Source organism: Prunus avium, chromosome 6 (genome assembly GCF_965620075.1).
Source record: "Prunus avium chromosome 6, drPruAviu1.hap1.1, whole genome shotgun sequence".
Lineage (NCBI taxonomy): Eukaryota > Viridiplantae > Streptophyta > Magnoliopsida > Rosales > Rosaceae > Prunus > Prunus avium.
The window spans coordinates 30685385-30705591 of NC_142289.1; the positions used below are offsets into that span (position 1 = coordinate 30685385).

General features: G+C 38.8%; 3 protein-coding genes across 3 annotated transcripts; all 3 read right to left on the minus strand.

Moving 5' to 3' along the window:
• Nucleotides 1-1183: 1183 nt before the first annotated feature.
• Nucleotides 1184-2887, minus strand: LOC110755391 (protein NUCLEAR FUSION DEFECTIVE 4-like). The gene has a single exon (XM_021956583.2). The coding sequence runs from the start codon at nt 2885-2887 to the stop codon at nt 1184-1186; it is 1704 nt and encodes a 567-aa protein (XP_021812275.2).
• A 9897-nt stretch (nt 2888-12784) lies between these two features.
• On the minus strand, nt 12785-16767 carry LOC148294024 (uncharacterized). Its single transcript, XM_088254692.1, has 3 exons — nt 16347-16767; nt 15259-16251; nt 12785-13329 (listed from the first exon to the last, which is right to left on the minus strand). Exons 1-3 carry the CDS (start codon nt 16765-16767, stop codon nt 12785-12787), a joined length of 1959 nt encoding a protein of 652 aa, XP_088110818.1.
• Nucleotides 16768-18019: 1252 nt separating this feature from the next.
• Nucleotides 18020-20207, minus strand: LOC110755455 (Major facilitator superfamily protein). Its single transcript, XM_021956654.2, has one exon. The coding sequence runs from the start codon at nt 19993-19995 to the stop codon at nt 18262-18264; it is 1734 nt and encodes a 577-aa protein (XP_021812346.1). The 5' UTR covers nt 19996-20207; the 3' UTR covers nt 18020-18261.

Below are 20207 nucleotides of genomic sequence, written 5' to 3' on the forward strand. Positions count from 1 at the left end.
CCTCAAAGTTCTCAAACACTTCCTTTCTTCCTCAAAGTTCTCTTAGTTTCCTTAATGTTTTCTTAGTTGTAATTTATTTTTCCTTGTTATGTAAATTCTTTTCTTAAGTTTTCAAGTTGAATTAGTTTCCAAGTTTCAATTATGGTTTTTGTTCTTATTCATTATGCTTATAAGTTAATATGCTAGTTTGAATGATTGATCACCATTTAGGCTTGCATGTTAGCTATCTTGGTTTGAATTAAGAGTATACACCATGCTTTAATTCGAATTGAACTATGAATAGGAAGAGTATGTATGGACATTCGACAACAGGGATTAGATACATACTTGGTTGTTTAAAATGTTCTTCTATGCTTAATGGGTTCCTAATGCTTAATTTTAGGTTAGACAACAAATGATCAAATTAGGGAATTAGGAACACAAGGTTATGACCACACACCATGGCTTAATCATACTTTAGCTAGAATCAATCCATTAATCTAAATTGAACTTGGGAACTTATTTGCTTGAGTTACTTATTTCTTTCTTCCTTGTTTTATGTTCTTTGTTTTTGTTTCTATTTTGTGTAGGGAAACTAAATTGGATCATTCAATCACCAATCCCTGTGGAATCGACCTCGCACTTACATATGCTATACTACCAACGGTTCGTGCACTTGCGAGTATCACAAGTTGAGGATGCAGCTTAATCCATTTTGGTGGAGCTAAATCTACGCAACAGACAACAGCGAGGCCAGCACCCCAAAGTCGAAGAGAGGAGTGACGGCAACGACTCAACGTGGAAGAAAAACGGCATTGACTTGACGTGGAAGAAAAGTGACTCGAAACTGTCAAGTTGAGGAGGGCGACGATGGCGGCTGAACGTGGATGAAAATGAACGTGGTTAGGCCAAGGAGGAGATGACGACTAAACGTGAAAAACCTAAACCCTAATATTTGATGCATGGCTCTCCTCGCGTAGCGAGAGAGTGACCTAGAGAGAACTTTCTTTTTTTAAATTTGTTAAATGTAATTTCCGCCTTTTACTTTATTTATATAGATTGAACTTATTACAAGTAATTCTTGAACAACAATTGAAAAAATTAAGAACTAAATACTACTTAAAATAAGGAGGATCTAACGAAACAATATAGGGAGTGCCCTTGAGATGCTGTTGGAGTTTAAGTTTTTGGAATCAACAGAAACCTATGCAGCTTCTCTATACTTCTTATATATATCACCTTTGTAGAACTTTCTTGTCCTCATCACCAAAATCAGAGAAACAAGAGCACCAAAGAATGTCACAGCAGCTAAAATGGAGAAAGACAGCCTATAGCATTGACCCCCAAGGCAAGTCAGCTCCTTCACTGATGACCTAGTCAACCCTTTCTCTGCTAGCTGTTTCAATGCCTCTCTGTCATAGAGCATCCCAGTGACCTTTACATTCAGAATATAAGACCCAAGTGGGCTTGCTAGTTGTCCACAATTAAACAATGTGGCATAGTACTTTAGGCCAAACAGTTCAGAAATGATTGTGAAAAGCAATGTCAATTGAGCACCAAAAGAAACTCCAATGATCACGGATGCCACATAGACTGAACCAGGGAATGGGAAGGCAATGGAGAGGTAGGCAAGAGATGAAAGAACAAGCATAAAGGTCATCATGAGTGTTCTTGGAACGTTCCACTTTACCATTAGGGTTTCAGAGACAAACCCAGAAAAGACCCTCCCAAAGTAGTTCCAAATGCTCACCAAGGACACAAATGTGCTTATTGTTTTGGTTGGATATCCCAGAGACTCACCAATTTGACCCAAGTTGTCTACTGCTGTCAAACTAGACCCAAGTCCACAAAATGTTGCAATGAACAATATCATCATGTCCATGTTCAGGAGTGCTTGTAGAATTGTATAGTCTTCTCCTCTTTCTGGTTTATTGCAAATGTCACCAAAACAAGTTGTGCTCTTTGTGTTCTGTACTTGCAAATCTGAATCATCCTTTATTTCTTGAATTTCTTGTGGTTTCTCAATGGACACCTCAGTTGGAGGATCAACTGGTATTTTCTTGAGGTTCCAGAGGACTAGCTCTTCTCGAATTGCAATGGCAAGAGGGAGAAAGAGGAACAGACAAACGACAGCGGAAGTTCCGGCATAGGCAGCTTGGGAGAAAGCAACCTGTTTTTGAATGAGACTCATAGCCAGGATGAACAATGCAAGGGAGACTGAGATATAGAGGAAGTGATAAAAGACTCTCAGCTCATTTTGTTGCTTAACAGCTTTCATTGGTCTAATGGTGTAAACAAAAACAACTGATAGTGCAACAGGCAGCCACCCAATTAGAAGAATCAAAGATTTTGAGTCATTTGGGTAAATTGCCAAGTAAAGTTGGGTGAAAATAGCTCCACTGAGCCCAGTAAAACCCTTTAACAGACCAAGCATAACACCTCTACTCTCTGGGAAATTCTTGACACAAGTGACAAGAGCTCCTGTATTTGCAAAATTCTGAGAATTGGCTCCAAGGCATATGTAAAGACACATCTGCCAAACTTTAGGCTTGGCAATTTTCTCAGTCACAGAAAGCCAAATCATGAAGTACCCTGCAAAATTCATAGCAGAACCTACAAGGAGCACAAACCAAGCTGGAGTTACCTCACCAATTAGGCCTGAGAGCACACCAACATTTGCACCAAGATCTTTGAAGAAGCCTAACAAGTTGAGGGTGGTTTGGTCATATCCAAGAGTGGACTTGATGTCTTTTGAATACACACCAAAGAGATAAGTTGCACCAGCTCCAGCCATGATGAGAAAAGAGGCAAAAACTGTGAACCATCTTCCCTTAATCACCTGCACTGCAAATGGACACAATCCACAACTGCTTCTGCTGCTGCTGCTGCTATTGATAGAACTGCTCATTTTGGCTAGAAAGATTTAACCTTTGCTAGAAAGATTTAAACTTTTATAGGTTTGGCAGAGACCTAAGAAAAGAAAAGTTACAGATGGTATTGGATTGACTGGGAGATCAGTTATTGGTAAAGATTTTGGAATAAGTCACAGAATTTAGATATAATAAGCCGATTAGGTAGAGAAAAGTGAGCGTGTTAATTTTGTGTGAGCAGATGTTTAAGGTTCATACTTATCATATTAATCCAATGAAACTGTCTTACAATGCAACTCAAACTCATTTGATTACCGTGGTTCTGTTTTTAAAATCATATCCATTATTGCCAAAATATAGAGAATATTGAGAGTAGAAGTGGAAAGTGTAGAGAGAATGAGAGTTGTAGAATATTTTCTGATTTTTCACTTATATTTTCATTACTTACAATCAACATATATATACAAGTTCCTAAGACATTAGTCAAGCCCCCAAAGTTAGGCAACCAACCAAGTTAGGCAACCAAACTAATTAGGCAACCAAACTAGTCAAGCCCCCCAAATATTGTAGGTGCCAAACATTAATTGACTACATAATTAACACATTAATTGACTACATAATTAACACTCCCCCTCAAGTCGGTGCATAGATATCACCAATGCCCAACTTGCCAAGAGAGTTGTGAAAAGCTATAACAAGAGACTTCCTTCATTAATATGTTTGCATCGAGCTTCTTCTTAATAAAATGTCGATCCACTTCAACATGCCCCCTCACGTGGGACCACTACATGGTGGGCCACACGTGGAGCAAAGGCCACATCGAAGTTAATCATTTCGGTCTGTCGGCGGCAACACCAAATCCAAGTGCAGCCAGTTGGTCGGTAGATCACATAAACCATGCGAACAAGGCAAAGGCAAAACAAAGAACACAGAAACCCTGTGAACACGGCAAAGGACACAGAAACCCTGTGAACACGGCAAAGGACACAGAAACCCTGTGAACACGGCAAAGGTAAGGTAAAGGACACAGAAACCCTGTGAACACGGCAAGGACACAGAAACCCTGTGAACACGGCAAAGGTAAGGTGAAAATAAACCCTAAAGATAGGGTAAGGCACGACAAAGGCAAAGGCAAAGGCAACCAAACCCTAAAAAATAGGATAAGGCAAGGTAAGGCAAAGCATGGTAAAGTGTGGCAAGGTAAAGCCAAACCCTAAAAAATAGGGTAAGGCAAGGCAAAGAAAGTCACGAGCAAAGGCAAAGTCAATGGGCGTGACCACAACGGAAACACACCAGCAAAGGCATGAGCAACAATATTGGCACCATAACATGCAGGAGCAATACAAGGCACTGGCACCAACAAGAGTAATACAAGGCACTGGCACCAGCAAGGGCAACAAGGCTTGGACATAATAGGCATCATCAACAGCAATACAAGGCACTGGCACCAGAAAGTCAAGGTAGGGCAAACAACTGTGGCAGCAACAACATCAGAGACAACTTCTCTTCACTCCCCCTCTCCCCCTGAAGAGAAGGGGTCGATGGAGCCATATGATCAGTGGCACTGGCACCAGTGAGAGAAATCTAAGATACTGGCACCAGCAAAGGATATAGTAGGCAGCAACAATAATACTAGCAGCGTCACAAATACTTCCACTATTGCAGACACAACTTCTCTTCACTCCTTCTCTCCCCCTGAAGAGAAAAGGTTGTCAGAACCATAAGCAGTGGCACTTGTGAAACAGAAGCTGACTGAAGCTCAGATGTAGAAGAATCAGTCATGGCAGATAGGTAACTGAATTGTAGGCAGCGGAATAGATGAGCAGCAGTGTCACTCCCCCTCAAATCCGACGACGTATGAGAGTCGAGATTTGGAGAAAGCAACACCGGTAATGACAATAAAGTTGCAGCACCCAAATAAAGTTGCATCTATCTACCCCTCAAATCTGACACTGGTAGAGGGTCGAGATTTGGAAGAAGAGAAAATGAAATAATAGTAAAGAGACTCAAACATGCCAGTCTCGTGGTAGAAACAAATGCAAGGAAAGGTGGAATGGAGATGGGCATCCGACAACTGGAGAAAAGGAATAAAAGATGGAAAAGAGTCTGCAACCCAAACAGAAAGGAGGATTAAAAATGAATGAAGGTGGATGACGTGTATGCACACATAGAGAGAAAGGGATGAATATTGTATAGATAGGGTAGGTGATGTGGACAAGTGCAAGAGGTGTTGAAACGAAACAAGTCCAATAAAATAAAGGGAAAAGGAAGCCAAGTTATTGGCGGGAAAGAGAGGAGGTAGCAAAGAAAAGATTTTCATATATATATATAAGAGAGCTCGTTAGAGCTTGAGAGATGATGCAAACACCAGAGTGGCTATGCAAAGGGAACAGCAGCAGTAGTGTAGCTCGGCATGACAGAGACAAGGCCGAGTAGGAAAAGGCTCAGCGAGCGGTGACGAGGCTCGCGGAGGAAAGGAAATGGCTTGGTGAGCGATGACGAGGCTCACGGAGGAAAGAGATCATGGTGATCAAGGAACGTACTGCCCATAGGAAACAAATTAGGCCATCGTGGCCAAGGGACTTATTGCCCATACAGATAAAAGAGAGGAAATTTAATGGAAACAAGAGAATTTACAGCAACATGAAAAAACGCCAACGACTCTCAATTTGATAGAGGATCTTAAGGATTAGCCATTAGGCTCTGATACCATGCCAAAATATAGAGAATATTGAGAGTATAAGTGGAAAGTGTAGAGAGAATGAGAGTTGTAGAATATTTTCTGATTTTTCACTTATATTTTCATTACTTACAATCAACATATATATACAAGTTCCTAAGACATTAGTCAAGCCCCCAAAGTTAGGCAACCAACCAAGTTAGGCAACCAAACTAATTAGGCAACCAAACTAGTCAAGCCCCCCAAATATTGTAGGTGCCAAACATTAATTGACTACATAATTAACACATTAATTGACTACATAATTAACAATTATTACCAAACAGACCCGATTTTGTTCTCTTTTGTTCCATTTTTTCTTTTGTTAATACAAGTCAAATGGGCTTTTTGTTACGTCATACACTTGTTTTCAAATTGTTCTTCTTTAGCTTGTTGGGTGAAAACTTACCTCAATTTTGCTACATGGTTATATTCGGTTTCCTCTTTTTTGGTTGATTATACTTGTGTTATGGTTACCACAGTTGTATCATAATTTTTTGTTTCTTATACTTTACCTTCTGGGTGGTAGATGCATTTGGCACAACCACTACAAATCTTACCATATCACAAATAATGTGAAACTTATATAGTAACACAATCCTCACGTTCTAGTTTTTCGATCTAACTGTAAACTATTGTTGAAGAATATAAGTCCTACATTGGAAACTTTACTAAATAAAATGCAATATATAATGAATGGTTCTAATACTAATATGACCAACGCCTTCTGTGATAAAACCCCACAACTACTAGGCTTTATAGGTGGTTAAGTTGGGGACAATATCAGTGTTGTTAGTAGTGGGTCATTGGCCCATCTCTTTGAGTTTAACAACTATTACGTGTTATTACTAATTCATCCATGTTATACTAAATGTGTTCAACCATAAATCACGGTGTTATAATCACACACAAAATTTCTCCTTTTATACTCATATTAACAATTGAACCTCATCAACCGCAGTAATCCTAACTCCTCATATACCAACTGTATTGCAAGGTTATATATGATATTTTGTTCTTATTCTTTTTGGGTTTTATGTGGGCCAAAATTCCTGGTATTTTGTATGACATTTGTTCAAGTTAGTTCATAACATCTAAAATTGGCATCTCTAGTAGGGCCAGAGTCAAAGTTGCTAATACTTGAAGCTTTATCTGGAATTGAAGAAATTCACTGGGCATGAAAATATGGGACAATTATTTTGCTACAACAAGGAAAACTTGGAGGACCAGCAAAGAAGAGAGAGATGCAAGATCGATAAGACAACGGTAATCATTTTCCACCACATCAGTTTAAGATAAGAATCCCCCAAAATCTCGATATATATATATATAATGCTCGCAATCCAATTATGACAAAGTTCATGATGCTCTTACCTTTGCAATTCTCCAAATCCACGTTGAAAAGGCAATACACACCAGTTGATGCTATATGAATTTTCTCCCTTTTTGGTTGGTAAAAATTAAATTAAACAGCCTTTTAAACAATAACATATTCTTTTTTTAAATTCAAAAGGGAACATGAGAAATCCCCACAAAAGAAATTATGGTAATTGTGTTTATAGGTCAATTTTCCTTTTTATTTTTATTATGTACATTTGAGATAATCGAACCCTTAACCTATCCTAATCCTAACTCATTACCCCACTTTGCCTCAATATAGGCCTGTGAAGCCCAAACTTAGATCACTGAACTTCGCTGGCTAAACGACTTTCCCCAAGCCAAGAGCATTTACCATTAAATTTGAAGCTCAAGCAAGTCCTAATAACCCGATCAAAGCCAATTCTAAGAACTGCTTACACAATTGAGGCAAGACAACCCAAAATTATAAAATTATAAGAGAAAAACATTATTCCATATGAATTCGTTGGCCTCAATGATTGGTGTCAATTCTCAAACCATGAAAATTGCACATTTGCCTTCTCCCGGAGAAGAAAGAAGGATACGGCAATTTCCATCATGTATAAAAAGCATTCAGGATTTTACTCCAGAAACGTTAAAACACGGCACAGAATACACATCGGATGCGATGGTTTTCAAAATACCGTAGAATAAGGTGTAAAAGCCTATTGGGCTTTTGGCCGTTGCTTCTTAAAAAGCCCACACGACACTTTTGCTTTGCTCTCCAAAAACCCAAATGCAGGGTCCCGGCACCTCATACAGCAATACCTAGCTCTAGGCCTGGGCGCGGATCGGTTTGGATCGGTAGAGGGCTCTTCCGTTAACCAAACCAAAGACTTCGGTAGACCATTTTCTCTTCCGTTAACCAAACCAAAGACTTCGGTAGACTTCGGATCGGTTAACCTAACATTCGGTTCGGAACGGGTCGGTACGCCGGTACTACCGTAATAAAAACATCCTAATAAAAATATAATTTATAATACTTTCACATAACATAAGTTCTTGAACAAATACACCAAATTATCCTTTTAAAATATAAAAATCTAATAACCTAATTCAATATGTACTCAAGATGTATTGGGAGCCACTTGTGTTTGTTGTTTGAACTTTTGAGTGTTCTTTTTATTGAATTCTCTACATTTATGTAAATGATTTTGACATTTGTTCCGCGTTGGGTTCTTTATTTTTTCATGCTGAATCCAACCATATAAAGAACATAAAATTTGGATCAACAGTTGGAAAGTTACAGGTAAAAAACAGGACAAAGGTCGAAACTGGAAAACATAGGAAGTTCATAAATTCCTCTCTGACCAAAAAGTGCTACAGTACTCGGATAAGTGATACAATGGTGATAAAGCAGTGATACAATGGTGATAAAGTAGTGACACAATGGTGATAAAGAAGTGATACAGTGGTGATAAAAGAGTGATACAAAATGCTGATTGTATTTACCTTTGGTTTCTTGTTTTGTATTTAAATAATAAAATAAGTATAAATATCGGATCGGTACGGGTTTCCGTCGGGTTATGAATTTTGTTTCCGTTAACCAAACCAAATATTTCGGTACGGATCGGATCGGAATAATTAAACCGTCCGGTTAGGAATTTTGTTTCCGTTAACCATACCGTCGGTACGGTACGGTCGGTACGCGGATAATTCGGATGAGATGCCCACCCCTACCTAGCTCTGAAAGAAGCCCTTTTCTTGAGCATGATTTCCGTTTAATTTTATGAACCTTTATGATTTCTGGTTGGTCTGTCTGCGTTCTTGATGTGTTACTTCCTGTCTTTTGTTCTCTGTAGGTTTTGTTTGGGTTTCCAACTTTCTAGGAAATATTGGAATATTGAGCAGTCTGTGTCTGATTCAATGAGAATTTGACATGGGTTTGGTTTATTTTGTTCACGGATTTTGCTTGGATGATCAATTGCTGTCACATTTATGAAATCATCTATATGGGCCTGATTTGAGTCTCAACTTTAGATTTTAGATCGTCACCTTTCTTATTGCTTGGTCTGCATAATTATGCATATATAATGAGTGCTTGTGATTGCTATGCTAGTTCATACCTGGGTTTACGTGTTTCTTTATGGATTTTGGTTACTCTCATGAACTTATAATGATGTGTCTTAACATCGTTTTCTTTAATTTGGGTTTTAAACTTTGGCCTAGCTGTTTAGTAGGCCAAAGTTTTGGTTTTTCTATCTTCTTGTTTATCTTGGTCTGGTTAAGATTGAGGCAAGAATCGTAGCTTTTCACATGAAGAAAAGTAACTAAGTATTATGCGATGAAAATTTCTCTTTTGATTTTGCTTATTAATTTTCTTTCGTAATTCCCTTTCGAAAAAATCTCAGTGATATTTGTAACTGTGCTTGAGGATCTTCTTGGGGATGCTGGACCTGGGAAGTCTAGTCTAGTGTCAGGCTTTGTGCAAGGACAATTCATTCAATTTCAGGTTGATCTATTGTTGAACTTTATAGGATTTCTATGAACTTTCAAAGGAAGCAATAAAGCTTTGTTCCGGCAATGGAGGGCTCTTAATGCCATGGCCTCCCTCGGATCTTGGGGGCAATTACATAAAAACCCAAGTCACCTTAAGGAAAGATCTCAACCTTCCTAGGAAGCATGAGGTGGGATGAATGCCCAAAACACCTGGATGTTGCAAAGCACATGCTTGATGAGAGGCAACCTCCCTCCCAGCATATATCAGAGCATTCTGTTTTCCCAAGATATAATGTGAACTCCAGTTCTACCAAATAAGAGGGGAGCAACCTTTTAAACTAAAGAGATTCCTGCCAAATTACATGAATAAAAATGTAATATAGCCCCAAATCTTTCATTTCTGGGGCAGATTCTTCTGCAGTCAAGTGCAGGAAAGGATCAAAGTTTCCAAGAGTAATACTTATAGGACTTAAAAGGTTCATTTTTATACCCTACCCTAGGTCTTGCATTCCCCCACTAATCATTTACAAATGCAATTGTAGAATCTAGGGAAATAGCCTAAAATGCCACCAGTTTTTTAGTTTTAAGTGGAAATACCAGCCCTCCTCAATTTTTTTGCAAATACCACCTATAAATATATATTTATTATCTACTTATTGCCCAAATATCACTTTTTCTGAAATTGACTTATCTCTCAGCTCTCTCTGTCGCTCAGGTCTCTCTCTCTCTTCGCTATTTCTCTATCGCACACTGCTCTCAATCTCTCTTATGCAGCTCTCTCTCTCTCTCTCTCTGATGCAGTGCTCTTTCTCCCTCAGCGGTGTGTGTTCATCGAAGCTCAACTCCATCATTCACCTTAAAAAAGTATTGTTCATCGTCATTTTCTTAGTCTGAAGTTGGTTTAGGGTTTATGGGTTTCTATGAAATTGGTTTAGATGTTTATTCGAAATTGGTTTACAATTTAGGGGTTTCTCTGAAATTGGTTTAGGGGTTAGTCTGAAATTGGTTTAGGGTTTATGGGTTTCTCCTGTGATGGTTGTAAGGACTGCTGCTTAGTTTTTCTCAATTTTGTGTTTAAGAGGTATGTTTTACTATGTTTTAAGATGGTATTTGCATTTTGCTGCATATTTGGATGTAATTTTTGGCCATTGAAGAGTGGCTATAATTGAAGTAGTCACCCTTGCTATCTTGAAATTGGACTTCAATTTAAGATATGAATCATTTAGTTTAATCCATCGATATGGAGTGAGGTGGGAAAGGGTTCTTGGGGCTGAACCTGAACCTTAACTCATCATTAGCGTCAATCCTTGCGTTGAGAAGAGGACAAAAGCTGTTCAAGAATTACATACTGCACAAGATTACTTTGGCAGTGACAAACTTCCCCCTTCCTAAAATTCTTGAACAGCTTTTGCCCTCTTCTCAACGCAAGGATTGACGCTAATTATGAGAATAATAACGTGATTTTCAAGTGTCTCAACTTCTTTGTGAATTTCTACCTAGAAGAATCAAATTTCACATACAATCACATATGCATTGACAAGTGACAGATATATTAAATAGATATAAGCCAACCTTACATTATATTTTTTGGATGTTGTTGCATCACCGACCATTGTAGATAAAACCTTTTGAAATATATAAGAATAACAAGAATAGAACATAGAGGTATTTTCAAGTAGAGAACTCGGTTTATTTGAGATATGTACAGACAAAAGGTGGGCTTTGTGCGCAAAACGAGTGATTCTAAGGTGGGCTTTGTATTTGTTATTGACTAGTTTGTCTTTTTGTATGATTTTCATTTGAGAATGATAATTTCACTAACCTGTGACTGATTTTGTGAAGTTTAGTAATTAGAGAGATTGGAAATTTCTGTATTTTAACTGTGAATTACTTCATGCTTGGATGAAACTTCTATTGGTCTGATTGATTTTGCTCTATGGATGACGAAGTGCCTCAATTTGCTATTTGTCATCTAGGATTGGTTCGTTTGTGATGCGCGTTTTCAGTTCCATTTTATGATGCATATTTAGTGTGGGAATTTATTGTGGTGGCAATGGCTATTCCATTATAACACAGCTTTACCTCACTAGGCCCTAAATTAGTTGTTGACTAATAATGCAGAAGTAAATTTGTTGTTATCATTGCTGTTTCAGCATCTAGTAGGATATTTTGCACCATTCTAGTCTTAATGGTTAATTATGTGATTTTGAAATACTAATGTTAATTGGCGTGGGATTTTTCTCTTCCTTGTGCTATAAAACCTGCTAAATTTTGTTGTTATTCCTTGTTTGCAGCTTTTTCGTTTTTCTAATGTTAATCGTTTTTAGCAAAATTGTAAGTTTTCTAATTTCGGAAGAGGAAGTATCAATTTTGGAGAATGGTTTTTATTTTGGTTAATTTCACGAAGTGGTTGAAGCTCAAACCACCTCCCACCAACATGTTAAGGTGCTGAGATAGAGTTAGGCCTAATCTATGAAGGATAATTATGTTGGTGATTTATTTGAGTTCTTTGTCGTTCATAATGTACTCAAGTGTCATTGGTTATGCCTATGTATCTCTGACTCTATTTTTTCCCTCAGGCTGGATTAGCTCTGGGAGAGTTGCGAAAGGAAAATAATTTCCTAAGAAGCCTTTGGCTAGTAACTAATCCACCTTCAAGTCAAGAACATCTTTTACATCCTCAACTTTTACAGAAGCCTCTCCGCCCATTCCTTGCTCGAGGGTATTTTGACGATGTAGGAGTGTAAAATGTGATTCCATTAAGGATGTCGTGTCCTTTTTGTAATATGTTGTAGATTATGAATATATATTGGGAATGTGAAATGAAATTATACTGGGAATGTGGAGTTTTTGTATTGCCATTGTATTGCTCCCCTATTGATTTGTATTGTCATTGTATTGCCATTGTAGTGTTGTGGTATTGCCTGGTTATTGCACTTAAATTTGTTTCTTATCACATGTTTTTTCAAGTCTGTCTTGTTAAGGAACTTATAAGGATATTTTGTAAAAGAAAACGCTTGATTGTATTAGTTTATTTTGTAAAGGAAAATGTCAAATCATTATTCATTATCATATAAATAAGGTACAACAAGCACCGTGTATGTATCTCTTCAATATGATTGATTCGTGTTCAGCTATTGGTGTAAGAATGCGATTCCATTAAGGTGTAAGAATGTGATTCTATTATTGCTTTTTTATTGATGATTTATTATTGTAAGAATGTGATTCCATTAAGGAAGTCACATCCTTTTTATAAATCAAACTCATAGTTGCTTTCCCTGCAACAAATTATATTAATTAAGAAAGCCAACCAAAAAGCAATAAACAAATTATATTTATTGCCCCGACAGCACCTCGTGCGGAATCATGACTGTGAAATTCATCGAGCATTTGAGTGCGGGCATTTCGTTGGATAAAATTGACCCAGCGAAGATCGCATATTACCGTTTGAAGCATCATCCAACCTATTCCTCAACTTCTTCTCGCCAAAATTAGGGCACAATGTTGTTGTGCATTTCAAAGCCAACTCACGACGTTCGGTGAACCATTTCACAAGCAGATTAATAATTTCCCCTATCAAATGAACCACTGGCAGCATCCTTGCAAACCTAAGGACTGAGTTTATTGACTCTGCAATATTTGTTGTCATTACATTGTAGCGGCGTCCATCCATGTGAGCTCTAGACCACTTGTGTAACCCTGCTTGTTCAAGATATTCAGCAACCTGTTCCTTTCTCTTGATCTTACGAAAATGACAATCAAATTCAGCCATTGAATAAGATTTCGCAGCCTGCTCAAAGTGCATCAGCATTTGATCATGCTTTTTCAACTTGCAAGTGCGTTTCATGTTTCCCTTCATATGATAAAAGCATATGCCATGTTGCGCTCTTGGAAAAACTTTGTTCCACACATTCTCTATGCTAACTGTTGCGTAGATTCAGCTGCACCAAATGGGTTCAACTGCATCCTCAACTTGTGATACTCGCAAGTGCACGAACCGTTGATAGTTTAGCGTATGTAAGTGCGAGGTCGATTCCACAGGGATTGGTGATTGAATGATCCAATTCAGTTTTCCTACACAAAACATAAATAAAAACAAAAGAAACAAAACAAGAAGAAAGAATGTACATTACAAGAAAAATAAATTACAACTACGAAAACATTAAGGAAATTAAGAGAACTTTGAGGAAGAGAAGAAAGTGTTGAGAACTTTGAGAGGGAGAAGAAAGTATTGAGAACTTGGAGGATTTTGGAAGAACATGTGTTTGAGAGCTTTGAGGATTTTGGAAAGGTTGAGACATGTGTTTGAGAGATTTGGAGACTTTTGGAAGAGAGGAGAGATGTGTTTGAGAAAGAGAAGGGAGGAGTGTTTGGGAACATTGAGAATTTGATGAAGGAATGGGAGAAGTGTTTGGAGAGTGTTTGAGAATATGTAGGCTTTTTGGAGAAGAAAGGAAAGTGGTGTTTGGGAACTTTGTGGATTTTGGAAACTTGGAAAATTTGAGAACGTAGAGACGGGAGGAGAAAGTGTTTGAGAAGTTTGGAGAATGTTTATGAACTTGGAGAATTTGAGAACTTAGGGAAGGGAGAGAAGGGTGTTTGAGAAGTTTAGAGAATTTGATGAAGGAATGGGAGAAGTGTTTGAGAACATGGGGAATTTGGAAGAGAATGGGAATTGTGTTTGGGAACTTTGTGGATTTTGGAAGAGAGAGTGTTTGGAAAATTGGAGAACTTTGAGAACTTTGGAAGGGAAGAGACATGTGTTTGAGGAATTGGAGAATGCTTGGAAGAGAATAGAGAAGTGTTTGGGAAGTGTTTGAAGATTTAGTAAAAGGATCATATTACAACAATTGAGAACTACAAAGGGAAATTAAGAGAATTTGAGGGAGATAAGGGAAGGGAGCTCTAGAGAAGTGCTTGAGAGCTCCCCCCCTTGGGGTCTGTTTACAAGCTTAGAGAACTTCCCTATTTATAGGCCTAGGGGAAGTGAAAATCTGAATTCAATATGGCTAATGCATACAACACTTGTTTTATAAAATCTGAAATGGTTGATGCACTTGTATTAGAAAATCTGAAATGGGTGATGCACTTGTATTAGAAAATCTTGAATTGGTTGATGCACTTCACCACTAAATCCCACCAGCAGCCCTAGCTCATCTTCATGTCACCATGACCAAGCTTCCAACCAGAAATGATAGCTCATACCTAGCTCACCATGACCAAGCATCCAACCAGCACATGCTGAGGTCAGCATGACCAGCAACTTCAAGGGCTTACAACTTGGGCTTCTCTTAATCAAATTGGGACTTTAAGCACTCTAAATTGAAGTTCAGAATGTCTTCTTTCCAGCCATATGTTATTTGGGCCAATCCAAGGTCGGAGGAAGAAGTTAAGGCCGAAACAAATTGCTAACTCATTTTCCGCGCTGATAAGATCCATCCTGAGCATGGTTCTGTGTTTGCTAGGTAACGGACTCCAGATTTATCCAATGGGGCTGAATTTTGGATATGTTATAGTACACACCAATTGGAGCAACTTTCATGAAGAATGTGGCCTCATCCGAGCTATGTAGGTTGCTGAAACAAAGCTTGCAATATGACCTACGGAACTGGACTGGCAGGGGGCTGTAGCCATAATGAATTTGTCTTTAAGCTCTTCATCAATTCATCCAAATTAGGCCTTAACATGCTTGAATTGCATGAATTATGTTCTCCAAAGCCATCATTGTTACCTAAAGCTCAATTAACTGAAAGATAAACACAAAAAGGATTAAAAGCACAAGTTTAACTCAAAAACATAACCAAATCATAAGCTAGAAGGGTAAGAAATAATATACAATTATGAACCGATCACTAACATTGCGATCAGAAATGATAACAAGATTGGGACACTCACCAATGGCTTCATGAAGTTTAGTGAAAAACCAATGCCATGATGCATCCGTCTCCAAATCCCCAATCCCAAAAGCAAGAGGATATATATTTCGATTACCATCGAATGCATTTGCTACAAACATAACACCCTTGTACTTGGATTTTAAATGAGTGGCATCCACTGCTATCACTGGGCGCATGGAAGAACGAAACCCTCTAATACATGCGTCAACTGCCATAAAAAAATACACAAAGTGATTGTTCTCATCAGTATGGATGTGTGTCTTTGTGCTGGGATTCATACGCTCCAATTCATAGCAAAATGCTGGAAGGATATAATATGCCTCCTCGGCTGATCCTCTAATGGACATTAGAGCTAACTCCCTTGCTTTCCAAGCTTTCGAATAATGAATGGTCAAACCAAAGTTGTGTTTCACATCTCTCATTATGTCACTTGGTGTGTATATTGTCCGACAATCCTTCAACTTCCTTTTCAATGAAGTGGCTACAAGTGATGCGGTTGCTTGACGATGGTTGTCATTTACGAACCTCAAATCACATTCATGGACAGTTGTACACCTCACAATCATGAAGTTGTATTCTCCAATTCTCGATGCTCGGACCCGCCATGGGCATGGACGTTGACAACAAACCACAAGCAACCTCTTAGTGCAAGAGAATTGCACCTTAAATTGAAAGTGGCCTCTCAATGCCATGAACCGTAAGTTGGTCAACAAGGCTCCCTTACTAGAGAAAATTTGCCCAACTTTAATTTTCCGATTCCAATCACTTCGCAAATACTCTGTGTCCAAATATGCTTCTCCATCATTTACACCAGCCACATTGTACTGGTTTTGTTCACTCATTTCACTCAAATTATGTTCATGAGTGGGTTCAGATTCTCCCCCTAAACGCATTATTGGCAACTGGGCTGATGTGTTCAAGCGGCCCAAAATAGGAGGGGCAGAGTACACTGACACTTCATTTGTTTCAGTACCATTATCACCACCATGCATCTCCTCCACCTCGCTAAAATAATCATGTCCATAAAATCTGTCTCAACATCACCTCCCACATTGCTTTCAACAATGGCAACTGAAGAATGACCCATCCGACTACTATTTGTCGTCATATGCATACTATCAACTACATTATTTCTCAGTCCTTTATCTTCTATACTCACGAGTAAGGGAGCTAGTTTTGAAGGTGTTACCTCACAATTGTACTTCATAAAAAATTTTACATCATCATCATCCTCAATCTTTATATGCTTCCACTCATTCGAGGCCACCAAAACTGAGAACTTTAAGCAAATCTTGTCTTCCTTGTTGTTTGTATTACCAATCTGATGCACACAATCCAACAGTTCATAAAATGTGATGCTTCGTGGTACTATTAAGCCTTTTGAGTCACCCCCTTCGTATTTGCACATCTTCTTTGAGGTCACCCATTTTCCATTGTAGCAAACCAGAATAACAATTGTCTCCATTTCTGACCATCACAAAACAACATTTCATTAACACATTTGAAGCCACGACCAAATCACTGCAATACAACAACAATAACCAGGCAACACGATGACAATACAACATCAATACAATAGCAATATAACAGCAACACAACCGCACTAAAACAACACTAACACAACACTGAACAAGGATTCATCACAATTAGACTATACAAATCTACTACATCAAATGGAAAATCCGAAGTTTCAACATTCATATATCCAGAGCAATCTAAATGCATTTGGTAAAAACCCAGATCGATGAGCATGAAGATTCAAAAAAACATTACCCAAAGCAATTAAAATAAAACCAATTTCATGGCAACCCAAGCAATCAAAAGTAAACCAATTTCACAGAATTCCACAAAGATTAAGAAAATGACCATCAAGAATGCCTATTGGAGGTCAGCAATGGAGTAGAGCTTCAAGGTTGCAAGCAGCTGCGACCTTATGTTATTCAAAAGACTTACCTAGAAGATGGAGTCGATGTAGGGTTTCCAGATTCACAACAGAGAGATGGGGACAATTCAGAACAGGTACAACTGCACGAGAGAGAGAGAGAGAGAGAGAGAGAGAGAGAGAACGAATAGAGTGGGAGAGAACTAAATTTCAGAAAAAGTGTTATGTGGGCTGTAAGTGGACAATAAATATATATTTATAGGTGGTATTTGCAAAAATTTTGGGGAGGCTTGGTATTTCCACTTAAAACTAAAAAATTAGTGGCATTTTGGGCTATTTCCCTATAATCTATGTGGTACTAGCTTAGCATCCACCTTTTGCCGCTCGTCTCTTTGAGTTAAGATCCTTGTATTATGGTTCTCTGTACAGAAAATATAAGGAGAGGATCCTATTGATCTCGGTTGCATGTTCATTATCAATAGTCACACTTCAATGCCTAATCCATTTCCATTGTTGAGAGGGGTTTTGGCTATTTTTGCATAAGATTCCATTTGGACTGCCACTTGGAACTGTTCTTTCACTCGCAGTCGGTCTGACCAAAAATTCTGGTGAACAATATATATAGGAACAGTCCCCAGTTCTCAGATCACCAACTTCCTTGGCCTTCCCTTCCTGTTTAATAGTTAGTCAGATGACAAGGTTTGTAGTAATACATGGTGTTGTATAGTCCGTGAATTAAATTTTTTTTAACAACAACAGCAACTACGGATGAACCATAAATCATAGCCAAACCTCATGACAGACAAAATTGAGCATCTGTAAAGGAAGAAGCAAAAAGGGAAAAAGCCACATGAATCCAAAAACATTGGGCCATTGACTTATATGTATATCATTACAATAATTTGTCACAGGTTTTTCTGTTCACCTGGAAAGGTTCCAGAAGTTTTTAGTGCAGGTCATTTGTGAACTAACTGATAGAAGAATCTCTGATCCCACAATTCTGAGTTCATAATAGATCAAACTCCAGATCTTTACATTTTATATATAGTCTTTCCATAAAATTAAATTAAATTAACTCTATGCATCTTCTGCTTCCTCCGTGAACTTCTTGTATATATCACCTTTGTAGAACTCTCGGGTCCTGATCACCAAAACCAGTGAAACAAGAGCACCAAAGAATGTGATTGAAGCTAAAATTGTGAAAGCCAACCTATAGCATTGGCTCCCAAGGCAAATCAGCTCCTTCACCGAAGACCTAGCCATCCCTTTCTTTGCTAGCTCTTTCAATGCCTCTCTGTCATAGAGCATTCCAGTGACCTTCACATTCAGTATATAGGAGCCAAGGGGACTTGCTAGTTGTCCACAATTGAACAATGTAGAGTAGTACTTGAGGCCAAAGAGTTCGGAAATGATGGCGAAAAGCAACGGAAGTTGGGCACCGAAAGAAAACCCAATGATCACGGATGCCACATAAACTGAACCAGGGGCTGGAAAGGCAATGAGGAGATGGCCAGCACATGATAGAAGAAGAACAAGGGTCATCATGAGGGGTCTGGGGACTTTCCACTTTACCAATAGGCTTTCAGAGACAAACCCAGAAAAGACTCTCCCAAAGTAGTTCCATATACTAACTAATGACACAAAAGAGCTTATTGTTTTGGTTGGATATCCCAGAGACTCACCAATTTGCCCCAAATTGTCTACTGCTGTCAAACTTGACCCGAGTCCGCATAGCGTCGCGATGAACAAAATGAGCATGTCAATACTTAGTAATGCTTGTAAAATGGTGTAGTCTTCTCCTCTTTCTGGCTTGTTGAATATGTCAGCAAAACAAGATATCTTTGTGTCCTGTTTTTGCTCTTTTGAGGAATTTGATGGCAATGCATGTTCTTTCGCTTCAATTGTTTGTGGTACTTTCTCAATGGTCAACTCATTTGGTGGATCAACAGGCTGTTTCTTGAGGTTCCAGAGGAGCAGCTCCTCTCTAATGGCAATGCCAAGAGGGACAAAGAGGAACACACAAACCGCAGTGACACTTCCAGCATAGGCAGCTTGGGAGAAAGTAACTTGCTTTTGAAGTATAATCATAGCCATGAGGAAAAGTGCAAGGGCAATTGAGACATAGAGGAAATGGTAAAAGACTCTGAGCTCATTGGGTTGCCTAACAAGCTTCATGGGTCTAATGGTGTACACAAAAACTACTGACAGAGCAGCAGGAAGCCAAGCAATGAGAAGAATCATGGATTTTGAATTGTTTCCATAGACAGCCAAGTAAATTTGAGTAAATATGGCTCCACTAAGCCCAGTAAAACCCTTCAACAGACCAAGCATAACACCTCTGCTAGCTGGGAAATTCTTGACACAAGTGACAAGAGCTCCTGTGTTTGCAAAGTTTTGAGAGTTGGCCCCAATGCAAATGTAAAGGCACATGTGCCAAACTTTTGGCTTGGGAATTTTGGCAGTCACAGCCAGCCAAATCATGAAATAGCCTGCAAAATTCATGGCTGAGCCAATTAGGAGCACAAACCAGGTTGGGGTGACTTCACCAATAAGGCCTGAGAGGACACCAACATTTGCACCAAGGTCTTTGAAGAACCCTAACAAGTTGAGGGTTGTTTGGTCATAGCCAAGGGAGGACTTGATCTGCTTGGAGTAGACACCAAAGAGGTAAGTAGCACCAGCTCCAGCCATGATGAGAAAGGAGGCAAACACAGAGAACCATCTGCCTCGAACCACATGGACTGCAAATGGAAGCAGTTCGCTGTTTTTTCTGCTGCCATTACTGGCTTTGGAACTGCTCATTTTGGCCATGGCTGGTTGGGGTGCTCTTTCTTTGGTCAGGCTTGAGTTCAAAGGGAATTAAGTGAGAGTGGCTAGAGATCTGAGAGAAGAAAAATTGAGGATGGGTTTGGATTAGTTTTGATTCAGATTTTGGAAGAGATTCATGTTGGATTTAATAAGTAGGAGAAAAATACAAGTGCTGCTAAAGGCCAAAGGGATGGCATAGTGAGGGATCAAGTGGG

Excerpts from the sequence above, each read along its gene's own strand:
- LOC110755391 (XM_021956583.2), bottom strand. The coding sequence starts at position 2,887 with ATGAGCAGTTCTATCAATAGCAGCAGCAGCAGCAGAAGCAGTTGTGGA.
- LOC110755455 (XM_021956654.2), bottom strand. The coding sequence starts at position 19,995 with ATGGCCAAAATGAGCAGTTCCAAAGCCAGTAATGGCAGCAGAAAAAAC.
- LOC148294024 (XM_088254692.1), bottom strand. The coding sequence starts at position 16,767 with ATGGAGACAATTGTTATTCTGGTTTGCTACAATGGAAAATGGGTGACC. Across the intron at positions 16,252-16,346 it reads TGTTGAAAGCAATGTGGGAG|TGTACTCTGCCCCTCCTATT; the intron begins GTGATGTTGAGA and ends ATGAAGTGTCAG. Across the intron at positions 13,330-15,258 it reads CATTTCTGATCGCAATGTTA|TTAGCATAGAGAATGTGTGG; the intron begins GTGATCGGTTCA and ends TCTACGCAACAG.